Here is an 18,555-nt window from a genome sequence, read left to right as displayed (position 1 = left end):
TCAGTGGCCTCTTTCCATAGTCTGCAGAAAAGAAAATTCAGATATTTTAATTTTAACATGGGCATTTGATCCCGGGTTAAGATAAATATAACCCTGTGTAGTACGGAGGAGGTTTAGTGGGAAATGGTTGGCATTCTTTCTTGGTAAAGGCATGGGGAAAGGAGAGAGGGGAGGGAGATGGAGGGAGAGAGAGAGAGAGTCAGAGAAGGAGAGAGAGAGAGGCAGGGAGAGAGGCCAATGCGAGAGGAAGACAAAGCAGAGATAAGCCAGGCTCCCCGCAGCCCTGCTTTGAGAACTTGACACTTTCCAGACCGCAGCCAGCATGCTTGTCCTGCATCCAGTGACTCTGGGAATTTATCTTCAGCTTTTCTTCCGCTTCATCGTGTCTCAGCCCACTTTCCTCACCAGCGTGCTCCCGATTTCAGCAGGTAAAGCGGGACCACGACTGCCCCGTTTCCCCTCCGTCGCCCCGGCCGGGGAGGGAGGAGGCCTGGCCGCGGCGCCTCGGGCTGGAGGGGGGCTGGCTGGGAGCGGCCTGGGGTCGCGGCTGGCTGTCCTTGTGGGAACGCCCCTTCTGTGCCTGTCCCCAGCAGCTGCTCAGAGCCCGGGACCCCTGAACAGACTGCTTCACTTGCCGCGGGATGGCGTTTTGGTCAGGAATTGTGGGGAGCGTCACAGAGACAGATGTGCAAGTGAGGGAAGTGAGTCCAGACGTTGCCATCAATGCACCCCTGACCCCGTCCCCTGGGGCAGGGGGCGCTTGGCCCACAGGGGCCCGCTGCCCTGCAGGCTGGCCTGCCGTGAGGGGTGTCCCACTGGTTCTCTTGGGGGTCTCGGGGCCCCCTGCAGCCTTGAGACCAGGTCTCCGGTCTCTCCTGCGCTGTCTCCTTTCCCGTTGAACTTTCACCCTGAAGGGGGCTTCTCAGGGAGAGGGGGATGGGGCTGCAGAGTGGACAACTGAAGCGCTGGGTGGTCAAGGGGGCTCTCTGAGCCCCCAGCCCGACCACCTCTCCAGAGGGCTCCAGGCTGGTGCCCTTATCCTGCCCGACCCCGGACAGAGGAAGTATTGGGTTACTGGCTGGCCTGTGTCAACCTTTCTGAGGAATCTCAGATGTTTCCTGAGGACACACCCCATGTTTGACAGCCTGGACCCTCACCTCCCCCCTCAGCTCACCTCAGTCACCCTTGACTCTGCAGAGAAAGCTGTTTCCGTAAGGCCTCCAACGCGAGTCTCAGACATGCCCGAGTTGAGGCAGGAATCGCCCTGTCCCTCGCTTTGCTGGATGCAGGCTCCCCAGAGGCAGGACATGGCTCCCTCCCAGTGCCCAGCCCCGTCCATTCATAACAACGCTCCGCTGACATACTGAGCTGCCAACGCCTGTGGGCCCCTAGGGAGGGGCTCAGAGAAGGGCGTGGGGCGAATTATAAACATGCAGGGGAGCTAGAGGAGGGGATGAGAGCTGGTGGAGAATGTTGGGGGGCAGGAAACGGCAGATGGCCGGGCTGCCACAGGTGTGTGTCTGCACCCTCTCCCCCCATTCAAGTGGAGAGCGCCGGGCTTCTGGGAGTGAAGAAGGTCTTTACTCCCCAAGTCAGGAGCGAAGTGCCATGGTTCCTTTGGTCTGTTTGGTGGTTCTCAACCTAGCTTGACTCCTTTGAGAATCTGCTGAAGTCTCGGGACTCGAGGAAACTCAGTCTTGTGGTTCCAGCCCTGATCTGGGGTGTGTGTTGGGGGGGGTGCTCTCTGGCTTCTGGGAGGTGGTTGGCATTAGACTGTGAGCACCAGGTGGGCAGGCACTACACAATCTTGGCCACTACTCCTAATTCCCCAGGGAAATAGCAGGGAGGTGTCCAATAACTATTTGGTGACTGGATGAGTCAATGAGGGAGTGAGAACTCTTCTCATCTGTAGGCTGGAGTCTGCCTTCCTTTCGCACAACTTAATTTAGAGGCGGCCAAAGTGGCTAACAAGTTCCGAAAGCTGGAGAGAAGAGAACCTTGGGGTGTTTTTGAACTCCTGGCCCTCAAGAGAGGCTCAGCATGGCTTAGACATCCTTACGTGAGACCTGGTACAGACTGCTCAGTCAGGGTAATGGTGGGAGACCAAGGGACTGAGACTTGAATGAGGGGACCGCATTCAGAGGTGTGGGTGGGTGTAAGGGAGCCCAGAAGGGAGGCTGAGAAATTAGCAACTCCGGGAGCCTTTCCCACCCTGTGCTTGAGGGAGAAGCGGGAACTGGATCCCGGGAGAGTTGGGACTTGGAGGAGGAGTTGCTGAGCAGGAGCTTTTGTTAAAGAGGGACTCAAAGCGGACAGCATCCCCAGGCCACTCCAACCCATTCCTGCAACCCAACCACCTACTGGCAGTGCCTCCCCTGGGCCAAGCCCAACTGGAAGCCGGGGCAAGGGAGCCCCCGATGCAGTCGTGGGCGTCAGCCCCTGGTTGAGTGAAGAACTGGGAACTAAGAAGAGTTAGCCCACCCATCCAGAGGCCCTTCGTCGTGAGCTGCTAAATCCAGATCTTCTGGTGGTCTTTGGACATTTGGTAAAATGACAGGGGTTGCTCTAGGGGAAGTCATTGACGTGTCAGCTCAACGGAGCAAAAAAACATCTTCTTCCTCCCATGGAGTCACTTTGCCTTGTCCCTGTCATCAGGTCACCAGAGAGCACAGTTCAGAAATGGGAACTTGTTCCTTAAACACAGGAGAACTTTAACTTTTTGAAAACAATTTTCCAGCAATCTGATGTGAAACAGTCTGTATCCAGAAGCTCACCCTTCTGAAGAAGCCCAGCCCTGTGCACACAGGGAGAAGCGCCACCAGGAAGCCCTTCCACTCCGCCCGCCGTAGCTCAGGGGGTGCCTGCTGTGTGCCAGGCCCTGTGCTCAGTGCCACACGGGGCACGAGACAAGCCAGGCCGGGGAGAGGCAGGCCGAGACGGAGGAAGCCTGGTCCTTTCCTTCACTCTCTTCAGGAAAGACTGGCCTCCAGCACCCCCAGACACAGTACAGCTCTGAAGCAGATGGTCAGGGCCTGGCAGCCCCACTGACGGGTCCCCGAGAGGCCCGGGAAGGGAGCAAACGGCATCGAAGAGGCTGCAACCACGACAGCCGTTCCAGTGCTGCAGCACCCTCATCGGGTGCCGGAAACGAGCTCAGGCCCCACTGCAAGCCTGGGAGTGCTCAGAAGGCTGGGAGGACAGGCTTCTCAGGGGTGGTGAGGTAGCTGAGCACCGTAGACTAGGGCCTAACAGGGGCCGCTACTTTAAACAGACACAGTGACGACACAAACCACAGAGACAGCTGACACAATGGATCACCAGAGAAGGGGTAAAGAACCAAGGGAATAATTCTTTGATCAAAAAGGACAGCAGGTTGGAATTATTTCTAGAGCCTCTGTTCTGCATGTTGTCTGCAAAGGCACCATCGACTTGTAGCTCGTTGACTGGCTGGCACTGTGATGAATGTGAATGACCCAGTGAAGACTGTGAAAATTGTGTTTGCTTCATTTTGCTTAAGAAGGCAGAGACGTGTCAGGTATATTAACTTCTATTGAACGTGGCCCTAAAATAGAAAGTGTCAGAAGGCCTAACTTCTGGAGTATCATTTCAATCCTTGCCGGGTGATAAACCACCATAACACTCAGTGGCTGAGCAACAGTTGTTTATTGTTGAAGCGCATGTGTCTGTGGGTCAGCTAAGGGTCAGCTGATCTGGCTTGGGTCTGGTGGACCCGGCTGGAATCACGGTGGTCTGTGCACTCACTCAGCTCAAGGGTCCATCCACAGACGTGGCTCCGTCATTGAGCAGTTTCTAGAATGTGGTGGCACAGACTCAAGGGTGGGGATATTTATAGGACAGGCCTGTCACACACTTCAATCTCTGCAACCCTCACAGCACCTGGGATGGGTGTGGTCTCGTTCCTGCTTTTCAGCAGGAGCAATGAAGGCTCAGAGAGGTTAAGTGACCACCCAAGATGGCACAGCTGGTGTTGGGAGAGCTGGAGCCTGGAACCTACCCACTGACTCTAATTCCAGGGCTCTTACCATCGTAGGCCAAATCTGCTATGGCCATGGATAGACAGTGATACTAGCTTTTAAAGTCCTATGTATACCCCAGCCTCCAAAAATCCAGTTCCAGGTCTGCATTCTCCATACTTTCTTGCCTTCTCCTCAGGATTATCAGTGCCTTTAGCAAAAGATTGACATGATGAATTCATACTAAAGTGTGAATGACTTGCCAGGGAACAGGTTTATCTTTCTTCAGAGGTATTTGTGTCGTGTGTGTGTGTGTGTGTGTGTGTGTGTGTGTGTGTATACTAAGTCACTACAGTCACATCCATCTCTTTTTGACCTATGGACTGCAGCCCACCAGGCTTCTCTGTCCATGGGATTCTCCAGGCAAGAACATTGGAGTGGGTTGCCATGCCCTCCTCCAGGGGATTTCCCTGACTCAGGGATCAAACTCGTGTCTCTTATATCTTCTGCATTGGCAGGAGGGTTCTTTACCACTAGCATCCCCTGGGAAGCCCATTTGTGCTATAAGAGGAGTTAAAGCTCTAAGCCAAAGTGTGCTTTGGTCAGGTGGGCATCAACCAGGGCATGTGGGGGATGAGGCTTCCTGGAGCCAGGGCACCAGCATTTCACAGACATTCTCTCCAGGGTGTGAACCAGGCGGCTCTGCCCAGAGACATGCGTGGCTTCCCTTCTGCATCACAGGATTTCTCAAGCAGGCAGGAGCTCACCAGGTGATGCTTGGGTCCAGGGTTCAGGACAAAATGGAGAGAAGGCCCACATCCAGTTCTGAAGAGTGAGGTCACGGGGACACTTGTGAGGTTTGCCTGGCTGCCTCAGTCTTCTCCTGTGGGTGCTGGGATGGTACCAGGGCAGGATTTCGTGGCCTATAGGACTGGTGTCCAGCCCTGCACTCCCCTGCCTGGAAGCCAGCCAGACCACCGCTCGGGACCGATTGTGTTCTTGGCAGTAGATTACGGGCCATTTATTTGTGTCTGAAGCTGGTCGACTGTTGTTTAATGTTCTGTAATGTACTTCCCAGCCGTCTCCTCCGATTTAGCTCCCCATATTTCCTCTGGATAATATAATCAGAGAGGGTTCTGAAATTAGAGGGCCCTCCAGGGGTCCCAGCTTGCCCACTTCGCCCCACCCTAAGCCTCCTAATAAAGCCGTAGATGCCTCTCAGCTCAGAGAGAAGTGGGAGTGAAAGATGACGGCTTCCTCTCCAGGTTAGCTGGGTCAAGCCGGACACTGTCATTCATCCTACCCAAGCCTGCTTTCCGCAGGCCCATGCGCGTGCATGCATGCTAAGTCACTTCAGTCGTGTCCAACTCTTTGTGACCCCATGGACTGTAGCCCACCAGGCTCCTCGGTCTGTGGGATTCTCCAGGCAAGAATATCTGAGTGGGTTGCCATTCCCTTCTCCAGGGGATCTTCCCAACCCAGGGATGGAACCCATGTCTCCTGCATCTCCTGCACTGGCAGACGGGTCCTTTACCGATAGCACCACCTGGGAAGTCCCCTCAGACCCACAGCCATACAAAAACGACAGCTCCAGGAGGAAGAGAAATCCCTGTGACACAGAATGAGTCACCATGTAGGCAGGTGACCGGTCTTCCTGAAATGCAGTTCACATGGTAACTGCTGCCCGATCTCATTGCTCTTCTAACTGGCACCAAGCACCCCAGACCCTTCTTTGCCAGACTTTTTCACAGCTGCAGCTTATTTGCTCTTCACAGGTGTCCCTCCTGAGGGGATCTTGAGTTTGAATCCTGTGTGATTGCTGGATGTTCACATAATAATTGTGGTGTGAGTCCCGATTTCCTCATCTGTAAAGTGGGTACAATAATCTCACAGGATTGCTATAAGACAATAAATTTAAATGTATTCATTCAATAAACACTAAATAAGGCCCAGCTCTGTACCTGGAGCTGGGATGCAGCAGTGAGCAGAAAAATACTTTCTTCCCGCGGAGTTCCTGCTGTCATCCTAACAAGACTAGTCTCCTGGGCCCAAGGGGTGAATGAAAGACCCCTGCAGCAAACTAGCTGCCCGAGGACCACGTCCAGTCTTCATGTGGCTCTGTACCCAGCCTTTGTGTTGCAGTACCAATAAAAAAAAGAGATAAAAATTTTTTAGTTGCCTTGTTTGCTAATATTTAAAAATCAAGTTATTTAACAATTTTAAAAAATTACTCGTTTTTTAAAAGTAATTTTATTCTTGGCTGTGCTGGGTCGTCATTGCTGCATGTGGGCTTTCCTCTGGTTGTGGAGAGAAGGGGCTTCTCTCTAGTTCGGTGCGAGGGTTTCTCATCGTGGTGGCTTCTCTTGCTGCTGAGCACAGGCTCTAGGGTGCGAGAGCTTCAGTGGCTGCAGAACGCGGGCTCTGTCGTTGTGGCACACAGGCTTAGTTGCTCCATGGCGTGTGGCATCTTCCCGGATCAGGGATCGAACCCATGTCTCCTGCACTGACAGGCAGGAGATTCTTTACCACTGAAGTCACCTGTTCAGTTCAGTCTCTCAGTCGTGTCCAACTCTTTGCAACTCCATGGACTGCAGCACACCAGGTTTCCCTGTCCATCACCAACTCCGGAGGCTCCTAAAAGTGTATTTCTGATGTCTCTTAAAAACCAAAACACCTCTTGGAAACCAGGGCAGCCTGGCCATCCTGACCCACATCCTGATACCAAAACAACTGTCGGCTCTTGAGTCCCCACCGCATGCTCCCGTCTCACAACTGGGCTGCCTTCCTCCTTACTGCTGCCTGTCTGGCCCCATCCCACTGTTTTGGACTTTGCTCCCTCCTTCTTTATCCATCTTGACATTTTTCCAGAAGTCCCAACTCTACAAAGCTCAGTTTGAAACTTAACGTTCTGGATCAATGGTTCTCAAACTGGAGCACTGGTTCTCCTCGGAGAGACATGAGAATCACCTGGGATGTATTACAGGTGCCCAGTGTCCTGGCCAAACAGGCCAACTGCATCAGACTCTCTGGGGTCTAAGATCGGGCATGGAGAGTGAGTGCTGAGTGATCCCCAGGTGATGCTAATGTATGGCCATGGTTAACCATTACAGCCAGCACCAGAGTCACTGGGAAGGTTTGTTAAGCCAGGCTGCTGGGCCCACCCTCAGATGTTCTGATGCGGGAGCCTGCAGTGGGGCCCGGGGGTTTGCAGTTCTAATGAGATGCCAGGTGCTGCTAATCCTGCTGGCTCCTGGGCCGTGCTTTGAGGACCGCTGCCCGTTTGCCTCTGAGTTCCTGCATTTGTTTCCTATGGCCACTCCCTGGTCACACGGCCTCCCTCCTCTGTGCCAGTCTTCCTCGACCTCTCTCTTATCAGGACACTTGTGATTACATCTATGGTGTGCTCAGGTAGTCTATCCTAAATTTCCTAGTTTAATCCCACCTGCAAAGTTCCTTTTGTCATTTAAGGTAACCTTTACAGGTTCTGGGAATTAGAGTCTGGACCTCTTTGGGAGCCAGTAATCAGTTTTTCTCCCACAGTTGCCTTTTCCACTGTGTAGAGGGTCTTCCGAGGACTTTCTTTAAGGACATTGGGATCAGAGGCATGTGGATACTATCGTCATTTGGATCCCTGTCAGAGGGTAAAGCATCTGCCTGCAGTGCAGGAGACCTGGGTTCAATCCCTGGGTAGGGAAGATACCCTGGAGAAGCAAATGGCAACCCACGCCAGTACTCTTGCCTGGAAAATTTCATGGACGAAGAAGCCTGGCAGGCTACAGTCCATGGTGTTGCAAAGAGTCAGACATGACTTGAGCGACTTCACTTTCACTTCTAGAGCTGACCCTGAGACGAGGATCTGGGTGCATGTGGTGTGTTTGGGGGGGTGATCCCAGCAGGGCACTGGGAATCCAGACAGGGAAGAGAAGGCAGTCGATGCTGGGGGAGGTCACGAGCAGACTCCGGCTGGGGGCAGCCGGCACTCAGACCTCTTGGGACCTCAGAGAGAAGGGGACTGGATGCTCACCCACCAGCTCCTGGGGACGTGCTTCGCAGGTGACATCCACTGCTGGAGAAGCCCTCCAGCATAGGCCCAGGGGCTTGTGGCAGGAGCTGGAAGCCCTCAGGCCTGGTGACTGCTGAGAGCTACAGCAGTGGACTCGTTAACGCAGCAGCCGTGGTCCTGCTGGCCCTCGTGCAGTTGCCTGCCCGCCCGCACCTCTGGACAGTAGCAGTTATGGCTTAGCACCCACTGCTGCGATACCAGCGCTGGGGTCCAGCTGCCAAGGGAGCCCCACTAACACCAATAAAGCTACCTTGCATAGAGCACTACCTATCTGCTAGACTCTTACATACCTGACTTCTGATTACACGTTCACAAGACATTAGTAACCCCGTGTTACCAAAAGAGGAACTACCACTCAGAGAGGTGTAGACACTTCCCTGAGGTTGCACAGGGCCAGGGCCAGATTTCCAAATCAGGACTGTCTGGGTAGAATGTTGCAGAGGCAGAAGGGCCCATTGATTAGGAGTGGGGCGTCTGGTGTCATGCTACTTAGGTTCAACTCTTGTGTCTCCCTTAGCTTCATGGTGTTGGGCAGACCAATCGCCCTCTATGTGCCTCAGTGTCCCTAACCGTAAAATGGGGCTCAGAGTAGGATCTCACTCAGAGAGCAGTTGTGAAGATTAAGTGGGCTAATTACAAACACAAAGAACTTTAAGAAGCGCCTGGTGTGTAATGTGTCAGCCTTTCTCTCATTATTTCCAGAATCTCACAGTGACTACACACGCCAGGAGATCATGACTGTCTCAAAAGGCAGAAGTCCGAAATACAATACAGACGATAACTTTCTGCTTAAACTATCCAGTAGGTTAAAGCCATGCAAGAGGCTTAGTGTTTAGCTGTGCTGCATTTGTGAGCCAGTTCCTGAAGCAGGGACCCAGTGACCAGGGAAGGAGACTCTTCTCATGATGGCCAGCTTTAAAAATACACCTGGCCCTATTCCATCTCCCTTCTGGGTGTGTTAGGCTCCATTCAAGCCCACACTTAGGTTTCCAGGGCAACCAGCACACACACAAGTGGGAGGTGTGTGCTGGGAGGTGAGACAGCTGAAGGGGGGGCCTGGTGGCTGCTGGGAGGTTTGCACCAGGAACCAGATCTGAAAACAGAGAGGAAAGAAAAGAAGGGACTGTGAATGGGACTGGGACAGGCTCTTCCCCTTCCGGGCCTCCTCAGGCATCCTGCCGCCGCTCACCTGGCTTTCTTGGTGTCTTTCTGAGGAGCCTGGAGAAAGCCCTGGAGCTTTCCGGCTGCAGCTGGTAGTTCTGTCTGGGGCTACACGCTCCAGGAAGGACCTTCGGGGTCTCAGACCTGGCATGCCGGTCTCGGCGAACCGAGAGGGTAGGGGATGTGGCGATGATGGCCGTCCTACCTGTAGACGCCTACCTGCCAGACTGGGGCTTTCTTACCTCACTGTGACTCTGGGCTGAACTCGTCTCCTCTGTGAGGGGCCTGTAGGTGCATCCTTACCACTGACAGTTGAAACCAGGCTGCCTTCTGTGCCCCAAACAGAACTGGCTGGTTTTCCGAGATCCTGTGTTGGGGTGGACCTCACAGGGTGACCCCACCACCAAAAGGCCTCCAGATTCTCTGTGGTCGTCTGGGAGCCAGGTTCTCCGCTGTCGAGGTTAATGTGCAGGGTGTGTGTGAGGGGGCGGGGGGGTGCGGTTCCGAGGGAAGACAACTCTCCTGCCTGTCCTTCTGAGAGCTGAGCGGGGCTCAGGGAAGGTCAACGGCAGGGAGGAGCGTCCTGAGGGAAGGCCGTGGGCCTGGGTGTCGCTCCCCCACGCCCCGTGGGCCTGGGTGTCGCTCCCCCACGCCCCATCTCCGCCCGTGACGTGAGGCGCAGAGGATGTCGGGTGGCGCTCCCCCACGCCCTGTCTCCGCCTGTGACATGAGGCCCACCCCCTGACGGGAGGCCCAGAGGCTGTCAGGGAAGACGTAGGTCCTGGAGGCGCTTTCCTCAGAGCACCTGAGTAACAGGTTTCCTTTTCTTTTTTTAATTATGGGAGTTGACTGCCCAGCCCTCACCTCCTGTGTCGCACGGGACACCTGCCCGACCAGCTTGGGGCCTGCAGCTCAACTTCTCTTGTCCAGGCCCACCTAGAAGGTGGCGGCGTGGGGAGAGTTAGCCATCAGCCCGTTTACACTCAGGTTCCCCTGAGAGGTGCTGCAGCGAAGCACCAAGGCCCTGAGGTCGAACTGGGGGAACCCAGGTTCTCTCTCTGACCTGCCGCTGCCTCTGGGACATGTGTCCTGTGGGACCAGCCATCTGTTCTTTTACAGTGTCCTCAACTGTAAAACGAAAGAATGGACCAGATTCCAGGGCTCCTTCTTGCCGTAGACTTACTCTGACTCAGTGGCTCACAAGTCACTTGCTGATTTACAGAATTAGCTCCTCCACAAAGAAGGAGTCTCGGCCCATGTTTCTCTTCAGAGCTTTGGTACCTGAGAGCTCACTCTTGGCAGGAAAAGCCTTGGGGGTCCACGTACAGACAGCTCTGGTCTTGAGTGACAGCTTCGTGACCTCAGTAGCTAAATGATCTTGGCCTAGTGGTCTCAGTTTGATTTGGGGAACATCTCAGTTTCCACCTCTGTAAAATGGGATTAATAAGACTAACTGCCTCTGGTCTCTGGACTTGAAGCTGCTCTGAGACCCTTTTTGTGATTAGCAGAGACCATTCTCCTATTTCCCAGAGAAGAAATGCCTCTCTCTGAAGCAGCATTTCCCAACCTCAGCACTGTGATATTTTGAAATAAATATGTGCTGTGGGATGTTGTCCTTGAAGGGTACTTAACAGTGTGGTGGCTGAAAAGCATCCCTGAACATTCATATCCATCTGGAACCTCAGAATGTGACTTTGTTTGAAACACAGATCTTTGCAGATGCAATTAGTTACAGATCTTAGATGAAGTCATCTTGGATTTAGGGTTGATCTTGAATCAAACGACTATTGTCCTTGTACAAAGAGGAGAAGCCACACCAGACCCAGGGAAGAAGGCCACGTGAAGATCCAGGAAGAGACTGGAATGGTAAAGCTAAGGGCAGGGAATGCCAGGGATTGCTGGGAGCCATGAGATGCTAGGAAAGCATCTTCCCTAGAACCTTCAGAAGGAGTATGGCCTTGGCAACACCTTGATTTTGAACTTCTAGCTTTCAAAATTGAGAGAACAAATTTCTGTCGTCTTAAGGCATCTGGTCCTATCACTTCATGGGAAATAGATGGGGAAACAGTGGAAACAGTGCCAGACTTTATTTTTTTGGGCTCCAAAATCACTGCAGATGGTGACTGCAGCCATGAAATGAAAAGACGCTTACTCCTTGGAAGGAAAGTTATGACCAACCTAGATAGCATATTCAAAAGCAGAGATGTTACTTTGCCAACAAAGGTCTGTCTAGTCAAGGCTATGGTTTTTCCTGTGGTCATGTATGGATGTGAGAGTTGGACTGTGAAGAAAGCTGAGCGCCAAAGAGTTGATGCTTTTGAACTGTGGTGTTGGAGAAGACTCTTGAGAGTCCCTTGGACTGCAAGGAGATCCAACCAGTCCATTCTAAAGGAGATCAGCCCTGGGTGTTCTTTGGAAGGAATGATGCTGAAGCTGAAACTCCAGTACTTTGGCCACCTCATAAAGAGTTGACTCATTGGAAAAGACTGATGCCAGGAGGGATTGGGGGCAGGAGGAGAAGGGGACGACAGAGGATGAGATGGCTGGATGGCATCACTGACTCGATGGACAGGAGTCTGAGTGAACTCCGGGAGTTGGGGATGGACAGGGAGGCCTGGCATGCTGCGATTCATGGGGTCTCAAGGAGTCGGACATGACTGAGCAACTGAACTGAACTGAACTGAAGCCATTTTTTGTGGCAATTTGTCATGGCAAGCTTGGGAAACGAATCAAGCACTGCCTCTGGCTCCTGCCCTCTAGAAGTCAAGAGTACCTTTCTCAGTTACAACAAAAATGTCTCCAGATGTTGCAGAAGGTCGCCTGGGAGAGGGGCAAAATAGCTTCCCCCACCCTTTGCCCTTCATTGAGAACCACAGCTCTTACTGTGGAAAAATGATGAGAGGAACTGAGCAGAATGAGAGGAACGTGTGTTTCCATTTCAACCCACTCAGAACAGCTCTGTGACCTTGGGAAAGTTGCTAACCGTCTCTGAGCCTCAGTGTCCGCACGAGTAAAACAGGTTAAAATGGTACCTGGGGGACTTCCCTGGTGGTCCAGGGGCTAGTTTTCATTTTGTTCATTTTTCAAAGCATTCTCTTCCTGCTTTATCATTGTGATCTCTGCTTTATTTGATTTCCCTTCTCTTGGGAATTCCCCGGAGATTCAGTGGTTAGGGCTCCACATTTCTATTGCAGGGGGCACAGGTTCAATCCCTGGTCAGAGAACTAACATCCCACATGCCCTGCGGTGCTGCAACAACAAAAAAGGTCCTTGGATCTCTTAGAGCCATCACAATGAAGGAATAACAGAGTATGCTGAGCGTGCATAGCACTGTGTCCAGCACCTAGCAAACACACAATGAACAGTAATTGAAAAATGTGCGGGGGGAGAGTACCTGCCTCATCAGATGGCAGTGTAGTAGGTACAGAGCTTTGCACTGCACCTGGAACATAGTTATGTATGTCTGTATGTATGTATGTGAAAGTCGCTCAGTTGTGTCCGACTCTTTCCAACCCCATCAACGGTAGTCTGCCAGGCTCCTCCATCCATGGGATTTTCCAGGCAAGAATGCTGGAGTGGGTTGTCATTTCCTTCTCCACAGGGAACATAGTTAAGCTCTCAGTTACTGGTTGCAACCATTATTCCAGATGGCAGCGAGAAAGTTGGAATCCAGGCCACTAGCCTCCTCCTGAGTTGCTTCATTTCTGCCCTATTCCCACCTGCTCTTATTTGGTGGCAAGATGGATTTGCTCCTGGCACTGGAGTCCAGTCTCAGCATTCAGTCTCCATCAGACCCTGGGTTCAGCAGGGACCGTCACAAAGAGTGTGGGCTACGGAACCGGAGTTCTGGGCTCAGACACTCAACTCCACAGGATGTTGGCTGTCAGAGCCTCAGTTTCCCTCACCTGGAAATAGGGGGCATCAGTTCAGTTCAGTTCAGTCGCTCAGTCGTGTCTGACTCTTTTCGACCCCATGAATCGCATAATTCACAGGGTTGCAATGATGATGAAAGGAAGAAACTTGGGAGGGCATGACCTGGAAACACGGGCCCACAGCGAGGGTAAGGCCTTAGCTACTGAGTCCTGAGCTGATGGGCAGAGTCCACCTAGAGGCACCCCCCTGAGCTGTGAGTAAGAAAGCTCTCAGTTCCCTAGACCGGGTGAGCACTCTAGGGTGAGCACTCTAGGGGCCCCCAGGAAACTGCAGGCCTGAGGGGACCCCCCTTTGGGAAGTTGTGTGACCCAATGTAGTCCCTAGCTGGTAGACAAGTCACTTCCTGTATTTAGTTCATCTACGTTGGGAGAACCGGGCCCTCTGTCCACACAGCATCTGGAATGACAGTCTTGCCCCCTTCCAAATGGACAGCGATGCCAAGTCACCGATCAGGCCTGCCAGCATGGGACCTCCAGGGAAATCAGAGACAAGTTATTAAACATGAAAATTTCAAATGGAATGCCAGTAAATGTGTGCTGATTTGCCAGAGATGCTCGATTTTGGGGCCACATACTCATCTGCTGCCACTTATTATTTTTTTCCTGTATGAGACAAGAAAATCCATTTGAATAGATTCAGATCATTGTCATCATTATTATAGCATCTGTTTCTAAATTAAATTATGACTGTTACTTGATATATACAGATTTTTATACACTTCCCATCAATCAAATGACCAATTTTTATAGTACCTCCTCCTATACGTGGGCTTCCCTGATACCCCAGTTGGTAAAGCTGCCTGCAATACAGGAGACCCTGGTTCAATTCCTGGGTCAGGAAAATCTGCTGGAGAAGCGATAGGCTACTCACTCCAGTATTCTTAGGCTTGCCTTGTGGCTCAGTTGGTAAAGAATCTGCCTGCAATGTGGGAGACCTGGGTTCGATCCCTGGTTTGGGAAGATCCACTGGAGAAGGCCTAGGCTACCCACTCCAGTATTCTGGCCTGGAAAATTCCCTGGACTGTATAGTCCATAGGGTCGCAAAGAGTCGGACACGACTGCAGTGTGTCACAAGCAGATTCACAAGACAGACTAACACGAGAAGCCCATAGTCTGTTTACGACATTAAAGTAACACAAGTGAAGTAACCATGAGAAGTGAAGCGGGTCACGGTGGTAGGATCCGGGGTGCACACAGGTGGTTGGCATTTGAGTGAACAGAGCAGTGAAGGGAAGCACGCGGCTGATCTGGGTTCCAGTCCTGGGCCAGCTGTGCATGTTCCCGGGTGGTGTGACAGCTGACGTCTGTGGGCTACCTTCAGTAAGGAAGGGTTTTGTTTCCTTGCAATGCCCTTTTGTTTCCTTCCTAATGACCTCCGATGCATTAGGTCACAGATAAAATGTCTCCGGGAAAGCAAGCAAACAAACTTACATCTTACACCAGAATAAATCACAAATGAATTAAGATTGATAGCATAAGATATGAAATCATAAAATTATTAGGCGAAAACTTGGGAGATTTGGGGGAAGACCTATAACGAGGAGGACTCAGAAGCTATAAAAAAGGCTTCTGCAATCAATTATACTACATAAAAAGAAAAAAGTTATGTATGAGAAAAACAATTCAAAAAGCAGTATCAAAAGACCAAAACAAACTGGAGGAAATATTTGCAAGTCATATCATAAAGTGCTGCTGCTGCTGCTACTAAGTCGCTTCAGTCGTGTCTGACTCTGTGTGACCCCATAGACAGCAGCCCACCAGTCTCCCCCATCCCTGGGATTCTCCAGGCAAAACACTGGAGTGGGTTACTATTTCCTTCTCCAATGCATGAAAGTGAAAAGTGAAAGTGAAGTCGCTCAGTCATGTCTGACTCTTAGCGACCCCATGGACTGCAGCCTACTAGGCTCCTCCGTCCATGGGATTTGCCAGGCGAGAGTACTGGAGTGGGGTGCCATTGCCTTCTCTGATCATAAAATGCTACTTTTTTATATATTCAAAAAATTTATAACAGAAGGCTACCAAATTAATGGAAAAATGGAATACATACATATGGCTCTAAAACATGTGAACGTATCCCCAGCCCCATTCAGTTTAAGAGACATGCTAATTATAATCACACCGAAGTGTCAATTTTCATCAGTCAGATGGATGACGTTCAAAGGTCTGACATCATGTGTGTTGGTGAGGGTGTGTGGAAACAGATATCCTCATTCTGTGCTTGTGGGATGGAATGTAGCTTGATGAGGACTTTGTGGCGATGAATTAGGCATCGTGTGTAAGAACTACAAACGCACACACTCTTTGAGTCAGCAATTCTATTCTAGAAATTCATCAAATGGACATGCTTACCAATGATACAAAGATGCATGCAGAAGATTGATTTATTTTGGCGTGCTGGGTCTTCATCGTTGCACGAGGGCTTTCTCCTACGTAAAGCAGAGGCTACTCTAGTTTCAGTGCGTGGGCTTCTCATTGCAACGGCTTCTCTTGGTGCAGAGCACAGGCCCTAGGCACGCTGGCTTCAGTGGTTGCAGCTCTAGAGCTTGGGGTCAGTCGTTGTGACAGTGGCTTGGCTGCTCCAGGGCATGTGGAATCTTCCCTGACCAGGGATCAAACCCATGTCCCTTGCATTGGCAGGCAGTCTCATCCGTTGTACCACCAGGGAAATCCAGAAGGTTATTTCATTGTATCATTGTTTGAGCAGATGTTTGCAAATCACCCAAATGCACGATAGTATGGGGCAGGATGAACAAACTACGGTTCTTCCAAATGAAGGACTATTCCAAAGCCATAGAAAGGAATGTGGATGCATTTTGTCCAGTACAGTAGTACGGAATATACTATTAGAAATACTGTGAAGAAACTGAGACAGTTAAAAAAAAAAGAAACTGAGATAGTATCAGAAATATAGTCTTATATTACAAGTAACCCTTTGAGTAAGAGAGGGAGACACTACCTATTTCCTCCACTGTGCATAAAATATTCATGGAAAAGGACACAGGAGACTAATTGAAAGTAAACAATTGGAACTGAGACAGATAGCAGAGTTTTCAAGTATAGCCGTTTATACTTTCTGAATGTTGAATTACATGAATGTATTTCCTATTGTAAACAATTCAAGAAAATCCCACATACACATACAAAAGCGAACCTCTCACCTGGAGCACAGGATGAGATTTTTCTGTCTTTAAAACTCTGCTAGAGGGACTTCTTGGCAGAGCAGGTAGTCAAGAATCCACCATCCAAGGCAGGGTTTGATCCCTGGTCAGGGATCTAGATCCTACATGCCTTGAGGCCAAAAAAAGAAAAAGAAAACATGAAACAGAAACAATATTGTAACAAACTCAATAAAGACTTTTAAAAATAGTGTGCATTAAAAAGAAAAAACTTTAATAAGAAATATTTGTTAAACACAAATTACAGAAGGGAATTGAGATCTCAGGGAATTTCCAGAATGATAGAACCACGTAACTACAACGCTGCTTATAAGATTCTCTCTGCCAGCTTGCTCAGTTGAGAAGCTCCATCGTTCAGCTGAGTTCAAGCAGGTCAAGCCAAGGTCCCCCGAGCTCTGTAATCCAGGGATTTCAGTGACTCACGAGACCAAAGGGTAGAAACGTTGCCTGTGCCAGTGGGTAACCAACAGGCTGCTGGGGCTCCCAGGGTCCCTGGTTCCCTCCTCCCCACCTGCTGTGGACCCTTAGGTAACAATTCCTGGAGGCGGTGGAGGTGGGAGGGGGAGGTTCTAGGGAAAGGGCTGTGTGAGCCACATGATTTTGAATCATAAATGTCCTTAGAGCTAAAATGTCTCTGCGGATGAATGAAGGCCTGGAAACGTAGCTGGTGGAAACCTAGGGTCTTTCCACTGAGCCCCAGTTGCCGGAGCAAATGGGAAACAACCCAGCCTTTGGGCCCGATGTGACTGGAGGGTTTCGCCTGCAACCTGTGGCCAGATCTCCCGAATCACTCTAGAAACATGGCCTCCCTGTCAAGCCAAAGCAGGAGATAGAATAGGACTTGCTGTTTTATCCCGGCCTCTCTAATCAAATTCAGAGCCAAGGCACAGCCCGCCTTGGGGAGGTTTCTGGATGTTCCCTTGCCTCCTAATAGCGCTGCCTCCTCCTTCCTCTCTATTTACCACATGCCATTTGGTCAAATTAGAACTGGAACTCAGAAAAAGCAGATGCCTCCCTTTAGATAAGATCCAGAGAAGTCCCCTTGTGGGCGATGGGAAGAGAGATAGGTGTGTCTCCTCAAACTTCTGTACAACCACAGACGTGGCCTCTGGTGTGAGACTTACTACGGAACAGTGACCACCATGAGGTGACTTTCCTTCATCCTTGTAAGTTGGGCAGCCTTACCTGGGTGGGGCGCAGAAGAGGATGGTCATCTCACGTCCTTCCTGAGGACCAGTTACTCGCTCAGGGTCTCCTGGTGAATGACTCGGGACTCCTCCAGGCAACTCTAGTGCGGCTCCTGAGCACCCAGATGTTGCCAGCGAGGGCACTGGATGCCCACTCCGCTCCTAACCCTGTAGAGGTGTCTTTGGTTCTCTGTTGTCTCCCTGTGTTTTAAAACTTTTATTGTAGAAAATCCCCAACATTCAAAAAAAAAAAAAAAAAAGTGGAAAGAACTGTCCAGAGAACACCAGGATGCCTACTCTCACGGGCTGACTTGTATCTCACCCTCCCCTGAGATGAGTCTGTTCGAGTCCCAACCCCCCTTTCCTCAGCACGTGACTGTATTTGGAGCGATTAAGGTTACTTTACAATTCTCTGAGTGACTCAGAGAAGTGATTAAGGTTAAGAGAGGCCATACGCATGGCTCCGGTCCACTCTGACTGGTGTCCTTTTAAGTAGAGGAGATCTGGACACACACAGAGACACCAGGGATGTTTGAAAAGGGGAAGAAGGCCCCAAGAGAACACAGGGCAAGGTAGCCGTCTGGAAGCCAAGGAGAGAAACAGGAGAAACCAAACCTGACCCTTCGTCTTCGCTATCTAGATTCCCTAAGTGTGAAAAGTGATTACCTGTTGCTTCAGCCACTCAGGTGCTCTGCTGAGGCCACCCTAGCAAACAAATAACACCCACTACGTAGATTCTGCGATTGTTATCATTTTGCGATATTTACTTATCCTCTATTTATCCATCTTATTTTTTGTTTTGGTGAATTTCAAAGTGAGCTGCAGATCCCTTGCCCACTTTGAAGAGTAAACTATTCCACAGAGAAGGTAAATGCATGCATGACTGTGCCCTCTCTGCTCCTGGGATAGTCAGGGAGGCAACTGATTGGTGAATTGCCTTCTCGTGTGTGTTGACCAACCAGAAAACTAGAACCTGAAGATGAGTGATCGTGAGGTTTGATTAGAGACACCAGGGACTGGGTGTGAATGCCCCCAAGCCCGCCTGGCTAGGACACACTGCAT

General features: G+C 50.9%; 1 protein-coding gene across 1 annotated transcript in view; it reads left to right on the top strand.

Moving 5' to 3' along the window:
• Positions 1-250: 250 nt before the first annotated feature.
• COLQ (collagen like tail subunit of asymmetric acetylcholinesterase) overlaps positions 251-18,555 on the top strand; it is a 65,991-nt gene continuing 47,686 nt past the window's right edge. Inside the window, 1 exon segment of the mRNA NM_001035297.5 lies at positions 251-428. Coding sequence (NP_001030374.3) covers positions 323-428 — 106 coding nt within the window. The 5' untranslated portion in view covers positions 251-322.

The sequence above is a fragment of the Bos taurus genome, chromosome 1 (assembly GCF_002263795.3).
Source record: "Bos taurus isolate L1 Dominette 01449 registration number 42190680 breed Hereford chromosome 1, ARS-UCD2.0, whole genome shotgun sequence".
Classification (NCBI taxonomy): domain Eukaryota; kingdom Metazoa; phylum Chordata; class Mammalia; order Artiodactyla; family Bovidae; genus Bos; species Bos taurus.
This window is presented reverse-complemented; position numbering and strand designations above follow the sequence as displayed.